The sequence below is a fragment of the Schistocerca cancellata genome, chromosome 5 (genome assembly GCF_023864275.1).
Source record: "Schistocerca cancellata isolate TAMUIC-IGC-003103 chromosome 5, iqSchCanc2.1, whole genome shotgun sequence".
NCBI classification, from domain to species: Eukaryota; Metazoa; Arthropoda; class Insecta; order Orthoptera; family Acrididae; genus Schistocerca; species Schistocerca cancellata.
In genome coordinates, this window is record NC_064630.1 from 377,049,576 (window position 1) to 377,068,688 (window position 19,113).

Genomic DNA, 19,113 nt, shown 5'->3' on the forward strand with positions numbered 1-19,113 from the left:
TGCCTTGCCTGGTCCTGTCAGCACCGATATTGGACTGTTGGTGACAGGAAACTTGTTGCCTGGTCAGATGAGCCTCATTTCAAATTGTATCGAGCGGATGGAGGTGTGTGGGTGTTGTGGACTGACAAGACAGCCAGTCCACAGTGACGGGTAACCGAAAGGCACGCGTTTACAAACGCCGGCTGGCATTATGTCTGAAACAGGATACGTAATGAATGCTATAAAGAAAAGTACGTAGCTTCTGGAATACTTAACTTTAATCCATCATTTGTATACAGCATTCTTGATGATACAAGTGAGAATCTCTCTAGATATGGTTAATGGCGCCTTGCTAGGTCGTAGCCATGGACTTAGCTGAAGGCTATTCTAACTATCTCTCGGCAAATGAGAGAAAGGCTTCGTCAGTGTAGTCGCTAGCAAAGTCATCCGTACAACTGGGGCGAGTGCTAGTACGTCTCTCTAGACCTGCCGTGTGGTGGCGCTCGGTCTGCAATTACTGACAGTGGCGACACGCGGGTCCGACATGTACTAATGGACCGCGGCCGATTTAAAGCTACCACCTAGCAAGTGTGGTGTCTGGCGGTGACACCACAGTGGGTATGGAAACAACCTCATGAATCCATACACCATGCACATCAGCAGGGGACTGTTCAAGCTGGTGGAGGATCTGTAATTGTGTGGTGAGGCGTGTGCAGTTGGATTGATATGTAACCCTGATACGTCTAGATACGGCTCTGACAGATGACATGTACATAGGCATCCTGTCTGATCACCTGCATCCATTCATGTCCATTGTGCATTCCGACAGACTTGGGAAATTCCAGCAAAACAATGCAACACCCCACACATCCAGAATTGCTACAGAGTGGCTCCAGGAACACTCTTCTAAGTTTAAGCACTTCTGCTGGCCACCAAACTCCCCAGACATGAACATTATTGAGCATATCTGGGATGCCTTGCAACGTGCTGTTCAGAAGAGATCTGCACTCCCTCATACTCTTATGGATCTATGGACAGCCCTGCAGGATTCATGGTGTCTGTTCCCTCCAGTACTAATTCAGACATTAGTCAAGTCCAGGCCACATTGTGTTGTGGCACTTCTGCATGCTCATGAGGGCCCTACATGATATTAGGCAGGTGTACCAGTTTCTTTGGCTCTTCAGTGTACAAAGGCACTTATGGACTTGTATTGAGGCTATTAATTTATACGTTGTAAGTTGTCAAAAAAATTATTCTTGTTAACAAACAATTTGCCTTAAGTACCCTAGTGCTGCCCAGCAGCATCTACCACTGTATTACTTTCAATCGTTCAAAAAGACTGTTATGCATTGTTTTGTAAAAAAAATACCTTTTGTGAAACAATTTAAAGTGGTTTTCATGAATTGTCTACTAATGACATTTGTATGCCGTGTAATGATGGAAAAGAAATGCAGCTGTGCACATATCCAGCGCCGCCTAGTGGTTTAGTCCACCTGGTTTCTAATTTGTTCCTTGGTAGCAGTTTGCACTTGTCTCGTGGTTAAGAATGTTGGCGAGGTACAGTGTCCCTACTAAACAATTTTTTATGATTGATAAAGCATTGGTAAGCTAAAAAAAAAACATATTCTACTCACTGTGTCTCTAGTCGATGGTGAAACGTAACATATTTTCATATCTTTTGATACCAGTTTCATATTTTATTTTGAAGCCTTTGAAAATGGTGGAATGTCGAAAGGCGATTTTGGAACTAACAAAAAATTCTTAAATTCATTCATAAACTTTACTGTGTTACTTATAGAACATTTAATTCATTTAGGCAGGTAACTGAATTCTTGGCACGCATGTATTTGATTCCTTCTGGTCTCATGTTTAACTGTTGAAATATTTCTGATATGGTTTTAGTATTATAATCCTACTTTGCACTGTTTCTTGTGGAAAGAAAAACATAAATGATGTTAAATATACGAATGTAAATGCAAATAACAGCAGCCAGTCACTATTGAAATTTTTGTTTATTTCAGTAAACTAGTTTTCAATCCTTTTCAGGCTCTTCTTCATCTGGGGCATGCAGAAGTTACATATTTGTTTTTGTAGCATGATGCTGGGTGATAAAAAAATAGGAAACACTTTAATATACCGTCGTGAGTGATAGTTATATTGTAAGTTGTGGTGAAAAATTTATTTCTTCGGTTGCTGCACATTCTTCTTAATATCCTCCTTGCAGCTTTCATTTTTGTTGCCTGGTGCCCACAAAATTAATCACAGTTCACTATAAATCAGCCAAGCCCCAGCATGTACTGTACAATTAATGCATACTGCTGCGATTGTCCTCAAAGATAACTTTTGCTTGGAAATAGTTCTCTGGTTTTTGCGTACATTGTTTGGACAAATGCATTGTTCTAGATTTGTATTAGCATGTAGGTTGCAATATAACATCACAGTAACTTCGTGTTCAGAAAATTGCAGCCTTTTTCCAAACAAAATTTTAATGTGAACTACTACTTCATCCCTCTTTATATTAAAATGATCTTGAATTATTGGCTTGTGGTTAACACAGTTTATTACAGTCATTAGGAACATGAACATGAGTATTAGAGCGCCCAGGAATCTAGGTGGGGTAATAAATGTGGGTAGTTTGCTCAGTAACAAATTACTCCTGTCAGTTCATGAAAACAGTAATGTTCTTGGAACAAAATAAATGAATAAAAAAACTTAAAAACTATTACATATACTGGAGAGAATTAAAGTAATGAACTTTAATATTGTTTCGATTTTTCCCATTAAGACTGTAGCTGTCTTTATATGCCAATGTGTTTTTTTTAACTATAGATGTCATAGTTCCTTAACAACAGAGCAAAAGAATTATTCTTCGCTAGGTTATTGGCTGATAATATAGATACAAGTGCAGTTTAAGGAAAGGGGGAAGGGGAGGGAGAGGAGGTGTTAAATGACCAGCTGTTCTGAATTTTCATAGGAAAAGTGGTCACAAAACTGACAAATAATTCTGTCGTCAGTGGACAATGAAAATAGAAGCTGTCGTCAGTGGACAATGAAAATAGAAGCTGTCGTCAATGGACAATGAAAATGGAAGCTGTAGATAATAACAGTAATACTGCACACACTGCTGCAATAACTAATGAATTTGATTTTTTGACAAAATTAGCCATATGACTATCCATCATTCATATCGATCCATGAAAGTGTCTTCTATCTCCATATCACAGAGTCAATACCCAGCAAAATGCTACTAAAATAAATATGTATTTTCTGCATCTCGTACCTGAAAAAAATGAGCCTGAGAAAGATTGAAAACTAATTTATGAAAAAAAAAACAGATATTTCAAAAATAACTGGCCATAGTTATCTGTATTTATATTTGATTAACATATTTTCACGTGTTCTACAGTATCCAGTGGTGGATGAGATTAACATATTAAAGAACATTAACCACTGTATGTATAGTGAAAAACTCAGAACAACTGATCTCTGCCAAATGCTTTAAAACTAATACCAGATAATGTCCATGTGTGTTCTGACAATTGTATCCCCGTAAGTAAAATTTAAAAAAAAAAAAAAAAAAAAACTCTAGCTCATTAATGAGTTGTGATTTGCAAAATAAAGTAATTTCTTCAGTTTTTATATATATATATAAACAAATATGATGTGACTTACCAAACGAAAGTGCTGGCAGGTCGATAGACACACAAACACACACACACAAACACACACACACACACACACACACACACACACACACATATACACTCCTGGAAATGGAAAAAAGAACACATTGACACCGGTGTGTCAGACCCACCATACTTGCTCCGGACACTGCGAGAGGGCTGTACAAGCAATGATCACACGCACGGCACAGCGGACACACCAGGAACCGCGGTGTTGGCCGTCGAATGGCACTAGCTGCGCAGCATTTGTGCACCGCCGCCGTCAGTGTCAGCCAGTTTGCTGTGGCATACGGAGCTCCATCGCAGTCTTTAACACTGGTAGCATGCCGCGACAGCGTGGACGTGAACCGTATGTGCAGTTGACGGACTTTGAGCGAGGGCGTATAGTGGGCATGCGGGAGGCCGGGTGGACGTACCGCCGAATTGCTCAACACGTGGGGCGTGAGGTCTCCACAGTACATCGATGTTGTCGCCAGTGGTCGGCGGAAGGTGCACGTGCCTGTCGACCTGGGACCGGACCGCAGCGACGCACGGATGCACGCCAAGACCGTAGGATCCTACGCAGTGCCGTAGGGGACCGCACCGCCACTTCCCAGCAAATTAGGGACACTGTTGCTCCTGGGGTATCGGCGAGGACCATTCGCAACCGTCTCCATGAAGGTGGGCTACGGTCCCGCACACCGTTAGGCCGTCTTCCGCTCACGCCCCAACATCGTGCAGCCCGCCTCCAGTGGTGTCGCGACAGGCGTGAATGGAGGGACGAATGGAGACGTGTCGTCTTCAGCGATGAGAGTCGCTTCTGCCTTGGTGCCAATGATGGTCGTATGCGTGTTTGGCGCCGTGCAGGTGAGCGCCACAATCAGGACTGCATACGACAGAGGCACACAGGGCCAACACCCGGCATCATGGTGTGGGGAGCGATCTCCTACACTGGCCGTACACCACTGGTGATCGTCGAGGGGACACTGAATAGTGCACGGTACATCCAAACCGTCATCGAACCCATCGTTCTACCATTCCTAGACCGGCAAGGGAACTTGCTGTTCCAACAGGACAATGCACGTCCGCATGTATCCCGTGCCACCCAACGTGCTCTAGAAGGTGTAAGTCAACTACCCTGGCCAGCAAGATCTCCGGATCTGTCCCCCATTGAGCATGTTTGGGACTGGATGAAGCGTCGTCTCACGCGGTCTGCACGTCCAGCACGAACGGTGGTCCAACTGAGGCGCCAGGTGGAAATGGCATGGCAAGCCGTTCCACAGGACTACATCCAGCATCTCTACGATCGTCTCCATGGGAGAATAGCAGCCTGCATTGCTGCGAAAGGTGGATATACACTGTACTAGTGCCGACATTGTGCATGCTCTGTTGCCTGTGTCTATGTGCCTGTGGTTCTGTCAGTGTGATCATGTGATGTATCTGACCCCAGGAATGTGTCAATAAAGTTTCCCCTTCCTGGGACAATGAATTCACGGTGTTCTTATTTCAATTTCCAGGAGTGTATATATAAAAAACAAAGATGATTTGACTTACCAAACGAAAGTGCTGGCAGGTCGATAGACACACAAACATACACACAAAATTCAAGCTTTCGCAACCAACGGTTGCGTCATCAGGAAAGAGGGAAGGAGAGGGAAAGACGAAAGGATGTGGGTTTTAAGGGAGAGGGTAAGGAGTCATTCCAATCCCGGGAGCGGAAAGACTTACCTTAGGGGAAAAAAGGCAATCGCGCACGCGCGTTCACACACACACACACACACATCCATCCATATATACACAGACACAAGCAGACATTTGTAAAGGCAAATAGTTTGGGCAGAGATGTCAGTCGAGGCGGAAGTACAGAGGCAAAGATGTTGTTGAAAAACAGGTGAGGTATGAGCGGCGGCAGCAACTTGAAATTAGCGGAGGTTGAGGCCTGGCGGATAACGAGAAGAGAGGATATACTGAGGGGCATGTTCCCATCTCCGGAGTTCTGACTGGTTGGTGTTAGTGGGTCCCTCAGCCACATACTCCCAACGATCAAGTACCACAGTTGTGGAACCCTTGTCAGCCGGCAGAATGACGATGGATCAGTCAGCCTTCAGATCACGGATAGCTTGGGCTTCAGGTGTGGTGATTTTGGGAGTAGGATTAAGGTTTTTCAAGAAAGATTGAGAGGCAAGGCTGGAAGTGAGAAATTCCTGGAAGGTTTCGAGAGGGTGATTTTGAGGAAGAGGAGATGGGTCCCACTGTGACGGAGGACGCAACTGTTCCAGGCAGGGTTCAATTTGGATAGTGTCTTGGGGAGTTGGATCATTAGGAGTAGGATTAGGATTATTTTTCTTTGTGGCAAAGTGATATTTCCAGCCGAGACTACGAGTGTAGGACAGTAAATCTTTGACGAGGGCTGTTTGGTTGAATCTGGGAGTAGGGCTGAAGGTGAGGCCTTTGGATAAGACAGAGGTTTCGGATTGGAAGAGAGGTTTGGAGGAAAGGTTAACTACTGAATTGGGGTGTTGTGGTTCCATATTATGTTGACTAGAATTTTGAGGTTTGGGAGGGGGGGGGGGAGTGGAGCTGGAAGTGGGAGATTGAGTAGATGGGAGAGACTGGGTCTGTGTGCAATGAGAGGAGGTTGAGGTTTGTTGGAAAGGATGTGGAGGGTGAGTGAGTTGCCTTTCCAGAGGTGGGAAATCAGGAGATTGGATAGTTTTTTGAGGTGGAAGGTGGCATGCTGTTCTAATTTGCGGTTGGCCTGTAGGAGGATGCTCTACACAGCTGGTGTGGATGTGGGAGAGGAAGGATTGAGAACTTTTATTAGGGATGGGAGTTGACGGGTGTGTTCATTGGCTGAGTTGACGTTTAGGTGAAGGATTAGGCGGGTGAGGGCTATGGATTGTTCGGTTTGGAACTGGTATAGGGACTGAAGGAAAGAAGGGTTACAGCCAGAGATGGGCAAGTGTGAGGCCTTTGGTGGTAATGCCAAATGTCAGACAAGCCTGAGTAAATAAAATATGGGAACGTAATCTGGCTAGGGCGAAGGCATGTTTGTGGAGGGAATGTAAATAAAACTTAATGGTGTCGTTGTGGGGATGTTGTGAGGGTGACATGGTATTAGAAGTTGGGAAGTGTAACATGAGGCTAAAGTGAAAATAAAAATATATGGCGAGAGATAAAGGTGAACTAGAAAGCAACTGGAGTTCTGGTGTGAAAAAAGTCGAAAAAGTGTTGGTTTAAGCTGAGCTATATTGATCCTGTGGTGAACTTAGGTTTGTAAACAACGATGTGTACAAAGGTTAGGTAGTTTTGTTGCCTCCACAACAGGTTAAAGGGTGGAGAAATTCGGGAAAATTTCGAAAAAACTGCGTGTAAATGTATTAAAAGGACTGGTTATGTGGTGGCAGATTATGAAAATGAGGCTAACAGTAGTCTGACGAAGAAATAATAATGTTAAAACCTGTGGGAAGCTGCTAAAAAATGATCAGTTATGTGGGAAAAACGGGAATGGAAATAAAGTGAAAGTTGTTAGAACCAGCGGAAATGGTTGTTTAAGGAACTGAAGCTGTGAAATAGTATTCATGAGGTTACACGAGAAATGTTTGTAAACTGGGAACAGTGGATTTTATAGCAGCGGTAGTGTTGAAAGCGGTAAAAATTTTTTTTGTTATGGTTTGGAAGTAAGTTACGTATTATTGAGTATATACAGGCAGGATAAAATTGTATGGTAGACTATGGTAAACAGGGAAGGTGATTGCAAAGTGAAACTACTTGCATAAACAAAAAGAGAAAGTAAGATGACAGAAAAGATTTCGAAATGTAACAGTGACAATAACAAACGTAATTGTTGGGTTCAAATTAATGATATGAGTATAATAGAGGGAAACATTCCACGTGGAAAAAATATATATAAAAAACAAAGAAGTTGTGACTTACCAAACGAGAAAGTGCTGGTAGATAGACACAATAAAAAATGCACACACAAATTTCAAGCTTTTGCAACCCAAGGTTGCTTCTTCAGGAAAGAGGGAAGGAAAGGGAAAGACGTTGTAGACTTAGAGAAAACATTTTAGAATGTTGACTGGAATACTCTCTTTCAAATCCTGAAGGTAGCAGAGGTAAAATACAGGGAGTGAAAGGTTATTTACAATTTGAACAGAAACCAGACGGCAGCTATAAGAGTTAAGTGGCATGAAAGGGAATCAGTGGTTGAGATGGGAGTGAGTTGGTGTTGTAACCTATCCCCGATATTATTCCATGTGTACATTGAACAAACTATAAAGGAAATCAAATAAAGCTTTGGAGTAGAAATTAAAGTTCAGTAAGAAGAAATAAAAACTTTGAGATATGCTGATGATGATGTAATTCTGTCAGAGATAGCAAAGGACACGGAAGAGCAGTTGAACAGATTGGACAGTGTCTTGAAGGGAATATGTAAATGAACATCAACAAAAGCAAAACAAGGATAACAGAATGTAATCGAATTAAATAAGGTGTTGCTAAAGGAATTAAATTAGCAATCAAGACACTTAAAGTAGTAGATGAATTTTGCTTTTTGGGCAGCAAAATAACTGACAGTGGCCAAAATAGAGAGGATGTAAAATGTGGACTGGCAATGGCAAGAAAAGTGTTTCTGGAAAAAAGAGACATTTGCTAACGTCGAGTATAGATTTAAGTGTTAGGAAGTCTCTTTCTGAAAGTATTTTGTATGAAAGTGAAACATGGGTGATAAACAATTTAGACAGAAAGAGAATAGAAGCTTTCAAACTGAGGTGCTTCTGGATAATGTTGAAGATTAGATGAGTCAATAACATAACTAATGTGGAGGTACTGAACAGAAGTGGGGAGACAAGACATTTGTACCACAACTTGACCGAAAGAAGGAATCGGTTGATAAGATGCATTCTGAGACAGCAAAGAATTACCAAATTAATACTGGAGGGAAGTGTGTGGAGTAAAAATCTTAGAGAGAGACCAAGAGATGAATACAGTAAGCAGACTGAGAAGGACGTAGGTTGCAGTAGTTATTTGGGGACGAACAGGCTCGCACAGGAAAGAGTAGCATGGAGAGCTGCTACAAGACTGAAGACAACAACAACAGTATGTTCGTAGTTCCAAAAACTCAACAATTTCTACTGCTTATGGTTCATTGTTTCAGTAGATTATAGTTATAGGTCCTAGTAGTCTGTGTTCAATGCTGAATAAGGGACTCTAGAGGGTGTATTTAAATTGAAAAGTAATTGTTTATAATTCTACATTTTGATGATTTACCATTTTTATATCTGATAAAATTTTTTGTTATATGTGTTTTAGAACAGTACTTTCGTTTATGATGATGTTGTCTCCGTAAGAACATACAATCTACTTTGTGAAACAGGTCACTCTGTGCTGTCCTCTGCTATCCGGATACCTGCCACTGTACCAAATGGAGAGTTACCAAAGTTGTTGGATGTTTATGAAACAATCCTCATACACATTGCAGCTGTAATTGTTACAACACCAGTGAGTGAATTTGCTTCTGTGGAGACATTACTCTTTGAGAACATCTTTAAGCATGATTTCTGGCGGGCTCTCCTAGCTGGAGATGTCTGGTGTATTGTGGCCAGGTAAGTGCAGTTTTGTAGAACATGTTAGAAGGTTGTTGTTGATCTGAGACAGTAGTATTAAAATTAGTCTTATTACTACTACTCCCCTGGCCCTACAAACTGCAGTTGGTTTTTGACCTCGTTAAGTAGCATCAGTGCCCATTGGAAGAAGGGGGGAGGGTGCAACAGCTGACCCTAGTGAGAATTCATTTAATATATGAATATGGAAAAGGACCTGTAACTGCAGGGCCCAGATTTTTGTAATACCTGGAATTTTATGGTTAAATGGCCTGTCCCTAGTGAGAACTCGTTTAGAATGTGAATATGAAAAAATACCTGTAACTGCAGGGCCCAGATTTTTATGATGTAAAATACATGGAATTTTATGGTTAAATGACCTGAAAATATTGATAAAATGTCTTAGAATGGTATAAAACATGTGTAAAGTGAGTTATAAAATGAGCTGCATTAATGAAAAACTTCATAGGAGGTTGGAACTGAAATTGTACATGGGGTAACTTAAAAACACATTACGTTTCTTTATGAAATCTTGTACTTTGAAGATGTTCTATAATTATCTTACAGCCATTGCAGTGTATGACAGTCAATATGCAGGTTCCTGAAGGTGAGAGAGTATCTGTTGTCAGACAGCATGTCCTTGTAGTTAAAAAATGGTTCTACGTCTGCTCAGATAACTGGAGCATGCACTTCGATATTTTCCTTTAGTTTCAAAAACAAATCCAAAAAATGAAGACATGAATATCAATATTTCACAAATGGACATTACGTTTGGTACAATATTGATACTTTTGTTTCAATATCCATACCTGTTACAAGCTAACAACAAAGACATATCAATGACAATAAGCTGATTAACCATAAATTTATTTTCAGTGTGCACAAATATATTCTTGACCAACAATGTTGCATTTTTCCAAGAGGCAAGTGCGTTGTTCATTCTTGCTAGGGTGACCAGACGTCCGGATTAATCCGGACATGTCCTCCTTTTTTGCTCTTTGTCCGGGGTCCAGGCGGATTTTTAGTGTCCGGCTTTTTCGCAAAGTTGAGCGTAGTACAGTTAAATTTACAATTCGTCCCATTCTATTGCTCTTATCTTAAATACTTTAACTATTGGCACAGCCTTCGTGATAAACACACACGAAGGCGTTGTTAGTAGGTGGTACCAGGATCGTGGATGTTATTGTTGATCGACCTGTAAGCGAATGCAAATATGGATTATTTAAAATTTTTGTTTCGTATCTTTGCTTTGTATTGGCTTGGCTTCCTGTAGTGCACATGTGATTTGTGAGTGTAATTTTTTAACCTAGTCAGTAACATAAAATATTTGGCTATGCCTAAACGAAAGTGTACATTTTCTGATGTCCTTTCCTGCAAATATCCGGCTTTCAAGAAAGGTAGAAATGAATTTGAAGCGGAATGTAAAATATGTGGAGCTGGAACATACGTCTCAGTGGCCAATAAAGATAAGAAATAACTCGACAGATTAACTGTCATTGTTTTATTTCATTGTTTCATAATCATTCAGTTTATTTGTATTAGGAAGGTTAAAGTGCAGTTTACATGTTGTCAGCTGCTGCTTGAATTGTATGTAGATGTTGGTAGTGGTGCATCGAATGAAGGGAGGTGAATGGTCTTATGTTTTTCGCTTTGTAAACGATTCCTGACACAAAACAATTGACGCCACACTGTAACCACAATCAATATTTTTAATTTTTTTTTTTTTTTATATTGCTCAGTTAACCACCACCTGACCATCAGTAACAATTGACAACTACACTCCTGGAAATTGAAATAAGAACACCGTGAATTCATTGTCCCAGGAAGGGGAAACTTTATTGACACATTCCTGGGGTCAGATACATCACATGATCACACTGACAGAACCACAGGCACATAGACACAGGCAACAGAGCATGCACAATGTCGTCACTAGTACAGTGTATATCCACCTTTCGCAGCAATGCAGGCTGCTATTCTCCCATGGAGACGATCGTAGAGATGCTGGATGTAGTCCTGTGGAACGGCTTGCCATGCCATTTCCACCTGGCGCCTCAGTTGGACCAGCGTTCGTGCTGGACGTGCAGACCGCGTGAGACGACGCTTCATCCAGTCCCAAACATGCTCAATGGGGGACAGATCCGGAGATCTTGCTGGCCAGGGTAGTTGACTTACACCTTCTAGAGCACGTTGGGTGGCACGGGATACATGCGGACGTGCATTGTCCTGTTGGAACAGCAAGTTCCCTTGCCGGTCTAGGAATGGTAGAACGATGGGTTCGATGACGGTTTGGATGTACCGTGCACTATTCAGTGTCCCCTCGACGATCACCAGTGGTGTACGGCCAGTGTAGGAGATCGCTCCCCACACCATGATGCCGGGTGTTGGCCCTGTGTGCCTCTGTCGTATGCAGTCCTGATTGTGGCGCTCACCTGCACGGCGCCAAACACGCATACGACCATCATTGGCACCAAGGCAGAAGCGACTCTCATCGCTGAAGACGACACGTCTCCATTCGTCCCTCCATTCACGCCTGTCGCGACACCACTGGAGGCGGGCTGCACGATGTTGGGGCGTGAGCGGAAGACGGCCTAACGGTGTGCGGGACCGTAGCCCACCTTCATGGAGACGGTTGCGAATGGTCCTCGCCGATACCCCAGGAGCAACAGTGTCCCTAATTTGCTGGGAAGTGGCGGTGCGGTCCCCTACGGCACTGCGTAGGATCCTACGGTTTTGGCGTGCATCCGTGCGTCGCTGCGGTCCGGTCCCAGGTCGACGGGCACGTGCACCTTCCGCCGACCACTGGCGACAACATCGATGTACTGTGGAGACCTCACGCCCCACGTGTTGAGCAATTCGGCGGTACGTCCACCCGGCCTCCCGCATGCCCACTATACGCCCTCGCTCAAAGTCCGTCAACTGCACATACGGTTCACGTCCACGCTGTCGCGGCATGCTACCAGTGTTAAAGACTGCGATGGAGCTCCGTATGCCACGGCAAACTGGCTGACACTGACGGCGGCGGTGCACAAATGCTGCGCAGCTAGCGCCATTCGACGGCTAACACCGCGGTTCCTGGTGTGTCCACTGTGCCGTGCGTGTGATCATTGCTTGTACAGCCCTCTCGCAGTGTCCGGAGCAAGTATGGTGGGTCTGACACACCGGTGTCAATGTGTTCTTTTTTCCATTTCCAGGAGTGTAGTTTTAATTCCCTGCAGAAACAAGCAATCTTATTGGCTGCCTGAACGCTATAAAACGAAATGCATGTCGCTTTGTCACCGAAATGTTAAATTTCTTGCACAGGTGGCCAAGATCTTGAAAATCAGAAGCATAAAAGAAACCTTCAGGCTTCCAGTTCAATGTCTAGGATAGAGACATTATTTCAGAAACAACAATCTACTTCTGCTATAAGCCACAGAGCTCTTGCTGGAGAAGGAGCATTAGCAAATGGTTCAAATGGCTCTGAGCACTATGGGACTTAACTGCTGAGGTCATCAGTCCCCTAGAACTTAGAACTACTTAAACCTAACTAACCTAAGGACATCACACACATCCATGCCCGAGGCAGGATTCGAACCTGCGACCGTAGTGGTCGCACGGTTCCGGACTGTAGCACCTAGAACCGCTCGGCTACTTCGGCTGGCAAGCATTAGCATACCATGTTAGGCATCATTTTAGCTACAGATCAATGGATTGTAGGCCAAAATTAAATGAAGCAATTTATTTTGATGGGATGTTGCTAAAAAGATTTTCTCAGCCAGAACAAAACTCAGAGTATTGTAAAGAATGTGATTGCTCCGCATGCCTTGACTGTAGCAATGGAATATTTGAGTGGAATATCTTGTTTTGGTGTCTCTACTGATGGAAGTAACCATGGCAATATAAAAATGTTTTCGATTGTTATACAATATTTTGACTACAAACAGGGTGGTTTACAAACAAAAGTAATCGAGCTAAAATCTACTCTAAATGAAACATCTAAGACAGTTGCAGAGTACATTACAGAAACTTCACAGCATTTGGGTATTGTTAAGAAGTGTGTGTCATTTACTGGTGATAATGCAAACACAAACTTTGGTGATGTTAACCGCAAGGAAGGCGATAATATATACAGCAGATTAAAGACATCTCTGAAAAATGAGCATTTAATTGGAGTGGGATGTCCAACTCACATTTTACACAATACAATTCAGCAGGGAGCTTATTGTCTTTCTATTGATTTAGAGTGTATTATTGTAAAAATTCATAATTATTTTTCTATTCACACAGTTAGAACAGAACAGTTGCGATCTTTTTGTGAATTTGTTGAAGTTAATTACAAACAAGTCCTGTCTCATGTGAAGACTAGGTGGCTGTCTCTTTTTCCAGCCATTGAAAGGTTGCTGGAAATGCATGCTGCTCTTAAAGCTTACTTTCTCTCTGAAAGCAAACCACCAAAGGTTTTATTTCAGTTTTTGAGAACAGGCTGAGTGAAGCTTACTTTTTGGATTTATTGACGTCTTTGTTCAGTACAAGTGTTCTGGAATTGGAGGAGAACAACTCTGTGGTTGATGTCATTGAAATTTTAGAGTCAGTATATAAGGTGCTTGAAGACAGATTAAGTGAAAAATTCATTTGCCTTAAGGTCAAGCAGATCCTAAAAATTGCAACAGAGGAACGCTTCGAGAAAGAAGTCAAACTTTTTATGGAAGAAGCCATTTTACTTTATTAATTATGCCATGAATATTTGAAATGGTGGCTCTGTATGCTTGAGGACTTCTCATGTTTTAGATGGATGTCACTTAAAAATGGTTTTTGCTACAGTGATGTTGGGAAAAGCCTTGTGTATCTGCAGGAGAAATGTAAAGCCTTTGAAATTGAAGATACAAAATGTTTTGATCAGTTCTGCAATTTCAGGCAATTTCTAAAAAGGAATAATGATTATCCAGAATTTAGGACTTTATCTTGTAGTAAAAAATGGGCAAAGTTTTTTGTGACAGTAAGTCAGTTGACTGTCACACAGAGTTGCTGAAACTTGCTGAATACTTTTTCAGTATTTCAGGGCATAATGCTAATGCCGAAAGAACATTCTCTCTCATTACCACACAGTAGACTGATGAGAGGAATAGATTAAACCTTGAATCAGTGAAAGGTCTGTTGATGGTCCAATATAATTTAAAAGAATTTTCATGTGTGTCATTTTACAATTATCTCTTAAGTAAGCCTAGACTTCTGCAAAAAATTGGTTCCTCCGAGAAGTATCAATAATTGTTAAGGAATGTATGTATGTTATGTCTATAAATAATAAACTCATTTATTAAAATTGAATGTATGTTTGATGGGGAATACTGCAGATGAGGATACCACCCATCAGCTTTGTACAAGTCACATGTAAGTAGCCAATCAGGAGTGGCATTTAGGCAGCCATCTTCGTTAAATCTTAAAACTACGCGTAAATATAAAAAACAATTGATGCCACACTCTCACCACAATCAATGTTTTTAATTTAAAATAAAAAAATATTGCTCTGGGAATCACTAGCTGACCACCAGTAATAATTAACTACTAGTTTTACCAGTTATTCCCAGCAGTCACGTGACTTGTCCAAAGCTGACGGGTGGTATCCTCATCTGCAGTTTACCCGTTTAATGTATCCTCTTTTTTTCTTCCTTTGTCCTTTTTGAAGCTGTTTGTCCTCCTTTTTAAACAATTGCATCTGGTCACCTTAATTCTTGCCAATATTAAAAGATTGAACTGTTGTCATAAATGGACATTAATCACAAACATCTAAAAATAATAAAGTAAAATCTTAAAAAACATTATTCTTGAAAAATTAAATACAGTATAATACCTATATGATAAAAAAGCGAAAATTACATTTACATTTCTACAGCCAGAATATTTGGGATTTTAGTACTTGTAAACAATACATAGTGAATAAGAAAAGAAAAATTACATGTCAACAAACTCCAGGCATAGCTAATATACTATAAAAATATGAAACAAAGCTGTTGTTGATGAAACTGCCACATGTGTACATGGTCCTATTAAGAAGGGAATCCATGGTAGAGTTCCATCTCAAAAATGTTGTTTTCTTAGGGAACGAAAAAGTCACCCTTCCCCTTCCAACATCACTAGGTGCAAATATCTTCATAAGTCTCAAATAGCTATTGCTTAACAAAACAGTTGCACAACACCCAAAATTCAATTCATGGCTAACAACTGTCAGCTGCCAATTTAAAGTAGCATGTTATATTATATTTCTTTTTACTTGCTGAAGGGATGGTCATTTGTTTTGTGTGGCTGCTGATCACTTCTTGGTGGTAGAAGCATGAAGTTGTCATTACTCAATTACTGCCAGTATGAAGTTGTTATCACGGTAACTATGGCCAACCTATGCAATCTAACAATGGTTAGTAGTCACTGAGTAATTATTGCTCGACAGCTTTCATGTAATTAATTTCATAATCACTACTGCATATAGGCAACACATTTGAGATCATCATCTCTGTAAAGCTGTTTTTGATTATTTATTGCAATTTAGAGTACAGTCAGGTGACTAAATATTTTAAAATTGCCCCTAAAAATGCTACCTATGTTTCTCATAAAACCCAAAACGATTTAAATTCTGAAACAAACTGTACAGTTTTGTGTCATGCATTATCCTACATGATGTAGTTTCCATGTAAGCTTGTGGCAGTGTTTCAGAAGTGAAAAGTGTGGAAAATGTTATCCATATCAGCTTTTTAATGGCAGGAATATAATTGAGGGAACAGGGGCTATGAATGGACCAAAAGAAAATAATGTAAATGGTGAAAAAAGTAAAATATGAGCATGTAAAAACAGTTCCTATTATAATTATTATACTGTTAGCTTGTTTAACTTTATAACACTGGCCACATACTAGAAGTGCACTGTGGAAACCAATATGAGAAAATGATGAACAGATCACTACATCAGAATTTCTATACGTTTTGCCCCCCACTGACATGAAAATCTGCAGATACCCCTGCTCCACAGTCTTCTGTCCTTGGCATCTTATTCCCTAGCTCCACGTGTCTGAAGATCCTTGGCCACCTGCTCTCTCCATCCTATTCAGTATGCCTAAAGTTCTTCATTGTTTGGATTTCTTCTGTGCCACTTACCTCAATTTTGACCCTTACTCTGTTTTTTTGTATAGAAGTGATCAGCCCATCTCAGTCTGCCTGTCTTGGTTTGCACAACAACATCTGATTCATTACATATCTTCCTGAGCTCCCTGTTATTTCCTCTTTGCCATACACCTCTTTCACAAATTGGCCCAAACATCTTCTGTAGGATTTTATTTCTAATATATACTTACCTGTTCTCCATAATTTTGTGTCATATAGTAACACTGGTCTGATTTTATTCAGTTGGGGCACAAATTTATAATGTTTTTTTTCCAAAGATTTAGTAAGCCCAACAGATTCACATAACAGATGTTAGACATCAATAATATATTCTCCTTCACTATTTGCAATAGTCTGCCTACGCTGGCGTAACTTTTCGATTCCACGACTTGAGAAATCACGTGGTTTTGAGCCAAAACAATTGTTGAGCCATGTTTGGATCACATTTTCATCCGGAAAGGAAGCTGTGTGAAGGTTGCTCGATAGAGAGCAGAAAAGGTGGAAATCTGAGGGCACGACGTCAGGTGAATAAGGTGGGTGTGGAATGACTTCCCAAACCCACTCCTGTATAGTGTTTTTTTTTTTTTTTGTCAAACTAGGCAAATGTGGGAAGGCATTTCTAGTTGTCATTCTTGGATATCATCTTTAAGATGTCACAGTTGTTGACAATAAATGTCAGCAGTGATGGTTACACCTGGGGAGCAGGTCATAGTATACCACACCATCGCTGTTCCACCATACATCACACTATCTTTTGTGGATGCACGTGGGTCTTTTTACAGGAAATTGCTGCATTGTTTAGGTTCAGCCATTCGTTTTACTTATATTAGCATAAAGACACCCTTTATTGTCAGCAGTAAAAATACAAAATAGGAATGGTCGGTGTTGTTCAAGAGGCAATTGATGATGAGCAGACAGAGATGCACATATGGCCTCCCACTGTTTTTTTTTGTGATTTTGCCTTAGAGCATACCCTTACACCAGATTTGTGAACATATCCTGTTGCATGCAAATGTTGCACAATGGTGGAATGATATCAGTTCATTACGTTTGCCGTTCTCGAGTACAATTTATTTATTTATTTTCTGCCCATGTAACAAAAAGGTTTACGGACATTGTCAGTAAAATTTAGATTACATTACACATATACAGTAAAATATTTACATTCTTTCATAGCAACATATGGATCAGACACATGTTTGTACACATTTTTCAAAAGGGCACTACAAGTAGATTCATCTATAGTGTAACATCATACCACTGATAGATCGGAGACATTGTCTATATACACTGTTTTCCAAGATGGCACTACAACTTAAAGTCCTCTATAGAGTAACAACACTTTTCTATTAATAATTGCTTCAGTCTACTCTTTAGCATATTTAGATTTACTTTCTTGAGTTCACAGGGTAGCGCATTGTAGAAAATTGCTCCCATTCTGTGTGGGCTGTGGTCCATTGCCTTTTTATTGGTCACAATTCTATGAAAATTTTCTCTTCCCCTTGTATCATAGTTGTGTACATTATTATTTCTCATATTAAATTCAGGATTTTGTTTCACGAACATGACTGTCTGCAGTATATGCATGGAATACACCGTAAGAATTTTAGTTTTTCTAAAAATGTCTCTACAAGGCTCTCTCTTCTTTACCTTGGCTACCATTCTTACTGCCTTTTTTCTGTAATCTAAAAAGTCTATCTATATGAACTGCTGTTGCCCCACCCCATATCTCAATACTATACTGAAGGTGCAGATGAATTAACCCAAGATATATTTGCCTTAAAGTATCATGGTCCAAGAAGGCTGAGACCAGTTTCAGTAGATACACATTTCTACTGATTTTCTTGCAAATATTATCTACATGGTCTTTCCATGATAAGTGTTCATCAACGATGCCTAAAATTTTATGTGAATTTGCATATGCAAGACCCAATGGGGATGTAAATACAGTATCAGTTATGGCAGCATTATAACTGTGGATGAACTTCATTATTACCGTTTTGTCTTTATTTACAAGAAGCTTGTTTGCTGTAAGGTATGCGGACAGAGTATTGAAACTGATCTCGGTACTGTTAGCTGCAGACTGCATATCACTGCCACAGCTGATGAAGGATATGTCATCAGCATAGCTTACAACCATGCAGTTTTGGGGTTCAAATAAGTTATTTACATATACAAGGAACAGAAAAGGCCCTAGTATGCTTCCTTGAGACACGCCACATGGAAGTGTCCTGAAGTTTGATTTGATTGTTAGGAGCTGCTCATTATTCTGATAAGTTAGCTTTACACACTGTTTTCTGTCTTTCAAATAGGAGGTAAGTAGTTTCAAGGCTAGTCCTCTCAACCCATACTCTTCTAACTTGCACAGAAGAATGGTATGATTCACAGTATCAGAGGCTTTACTCATATCTAGGAAAGTGCTTATTACCTTGTCACTTTTGTCCAGCTTATTTAATATTTCATGTATAAAAGTTGCTACTGCAGTTGTAGTAGATCTCCCTTTTCTAAATCCATGTTGTAGGTTGTTTAACAGATTGTGTTTGGTGAAATATGGTTCAACTTGATTTAGTATTACTCTCTCTAACAATTTGCCTAGTTCTGAGGTTAATGATGTTGGCCTGTAGTTTTTAGTGTCAGTTTTTAATCCCTTTTTATGCACTGGTATAATTTCAGTAATTTTCAAAAGGTCAGGGAATACTCCATTTCTGAGGGAGGTATTTATCGAGTGAGTCAGGGGTT

General features: G+C 40.6%; 1 protein-coding gene across 1 annotated transcript in view; it reads left to right on the forward strand.

The window, feature by feature from the left end:
- Window positions 1-19,113, forward strand: part of LOC126188549 (uncharacterized protein C1orf112-like) — a 186,582-nt gene that overhangs the window by 124,741 nt on the left and 42,728 nt on the right. Inside the window, exon 10 of the mRNA XM_049930148.1 lies at window positions 9,019-9,247. Within this exon, the coding sequence (XP_049786105.1) occupies window positions 9,019-9,247 (229 nt within the window). The remainder of the gene's footprint in view (window positions 1-9,018; window positions 9,248-19,113) is intronic.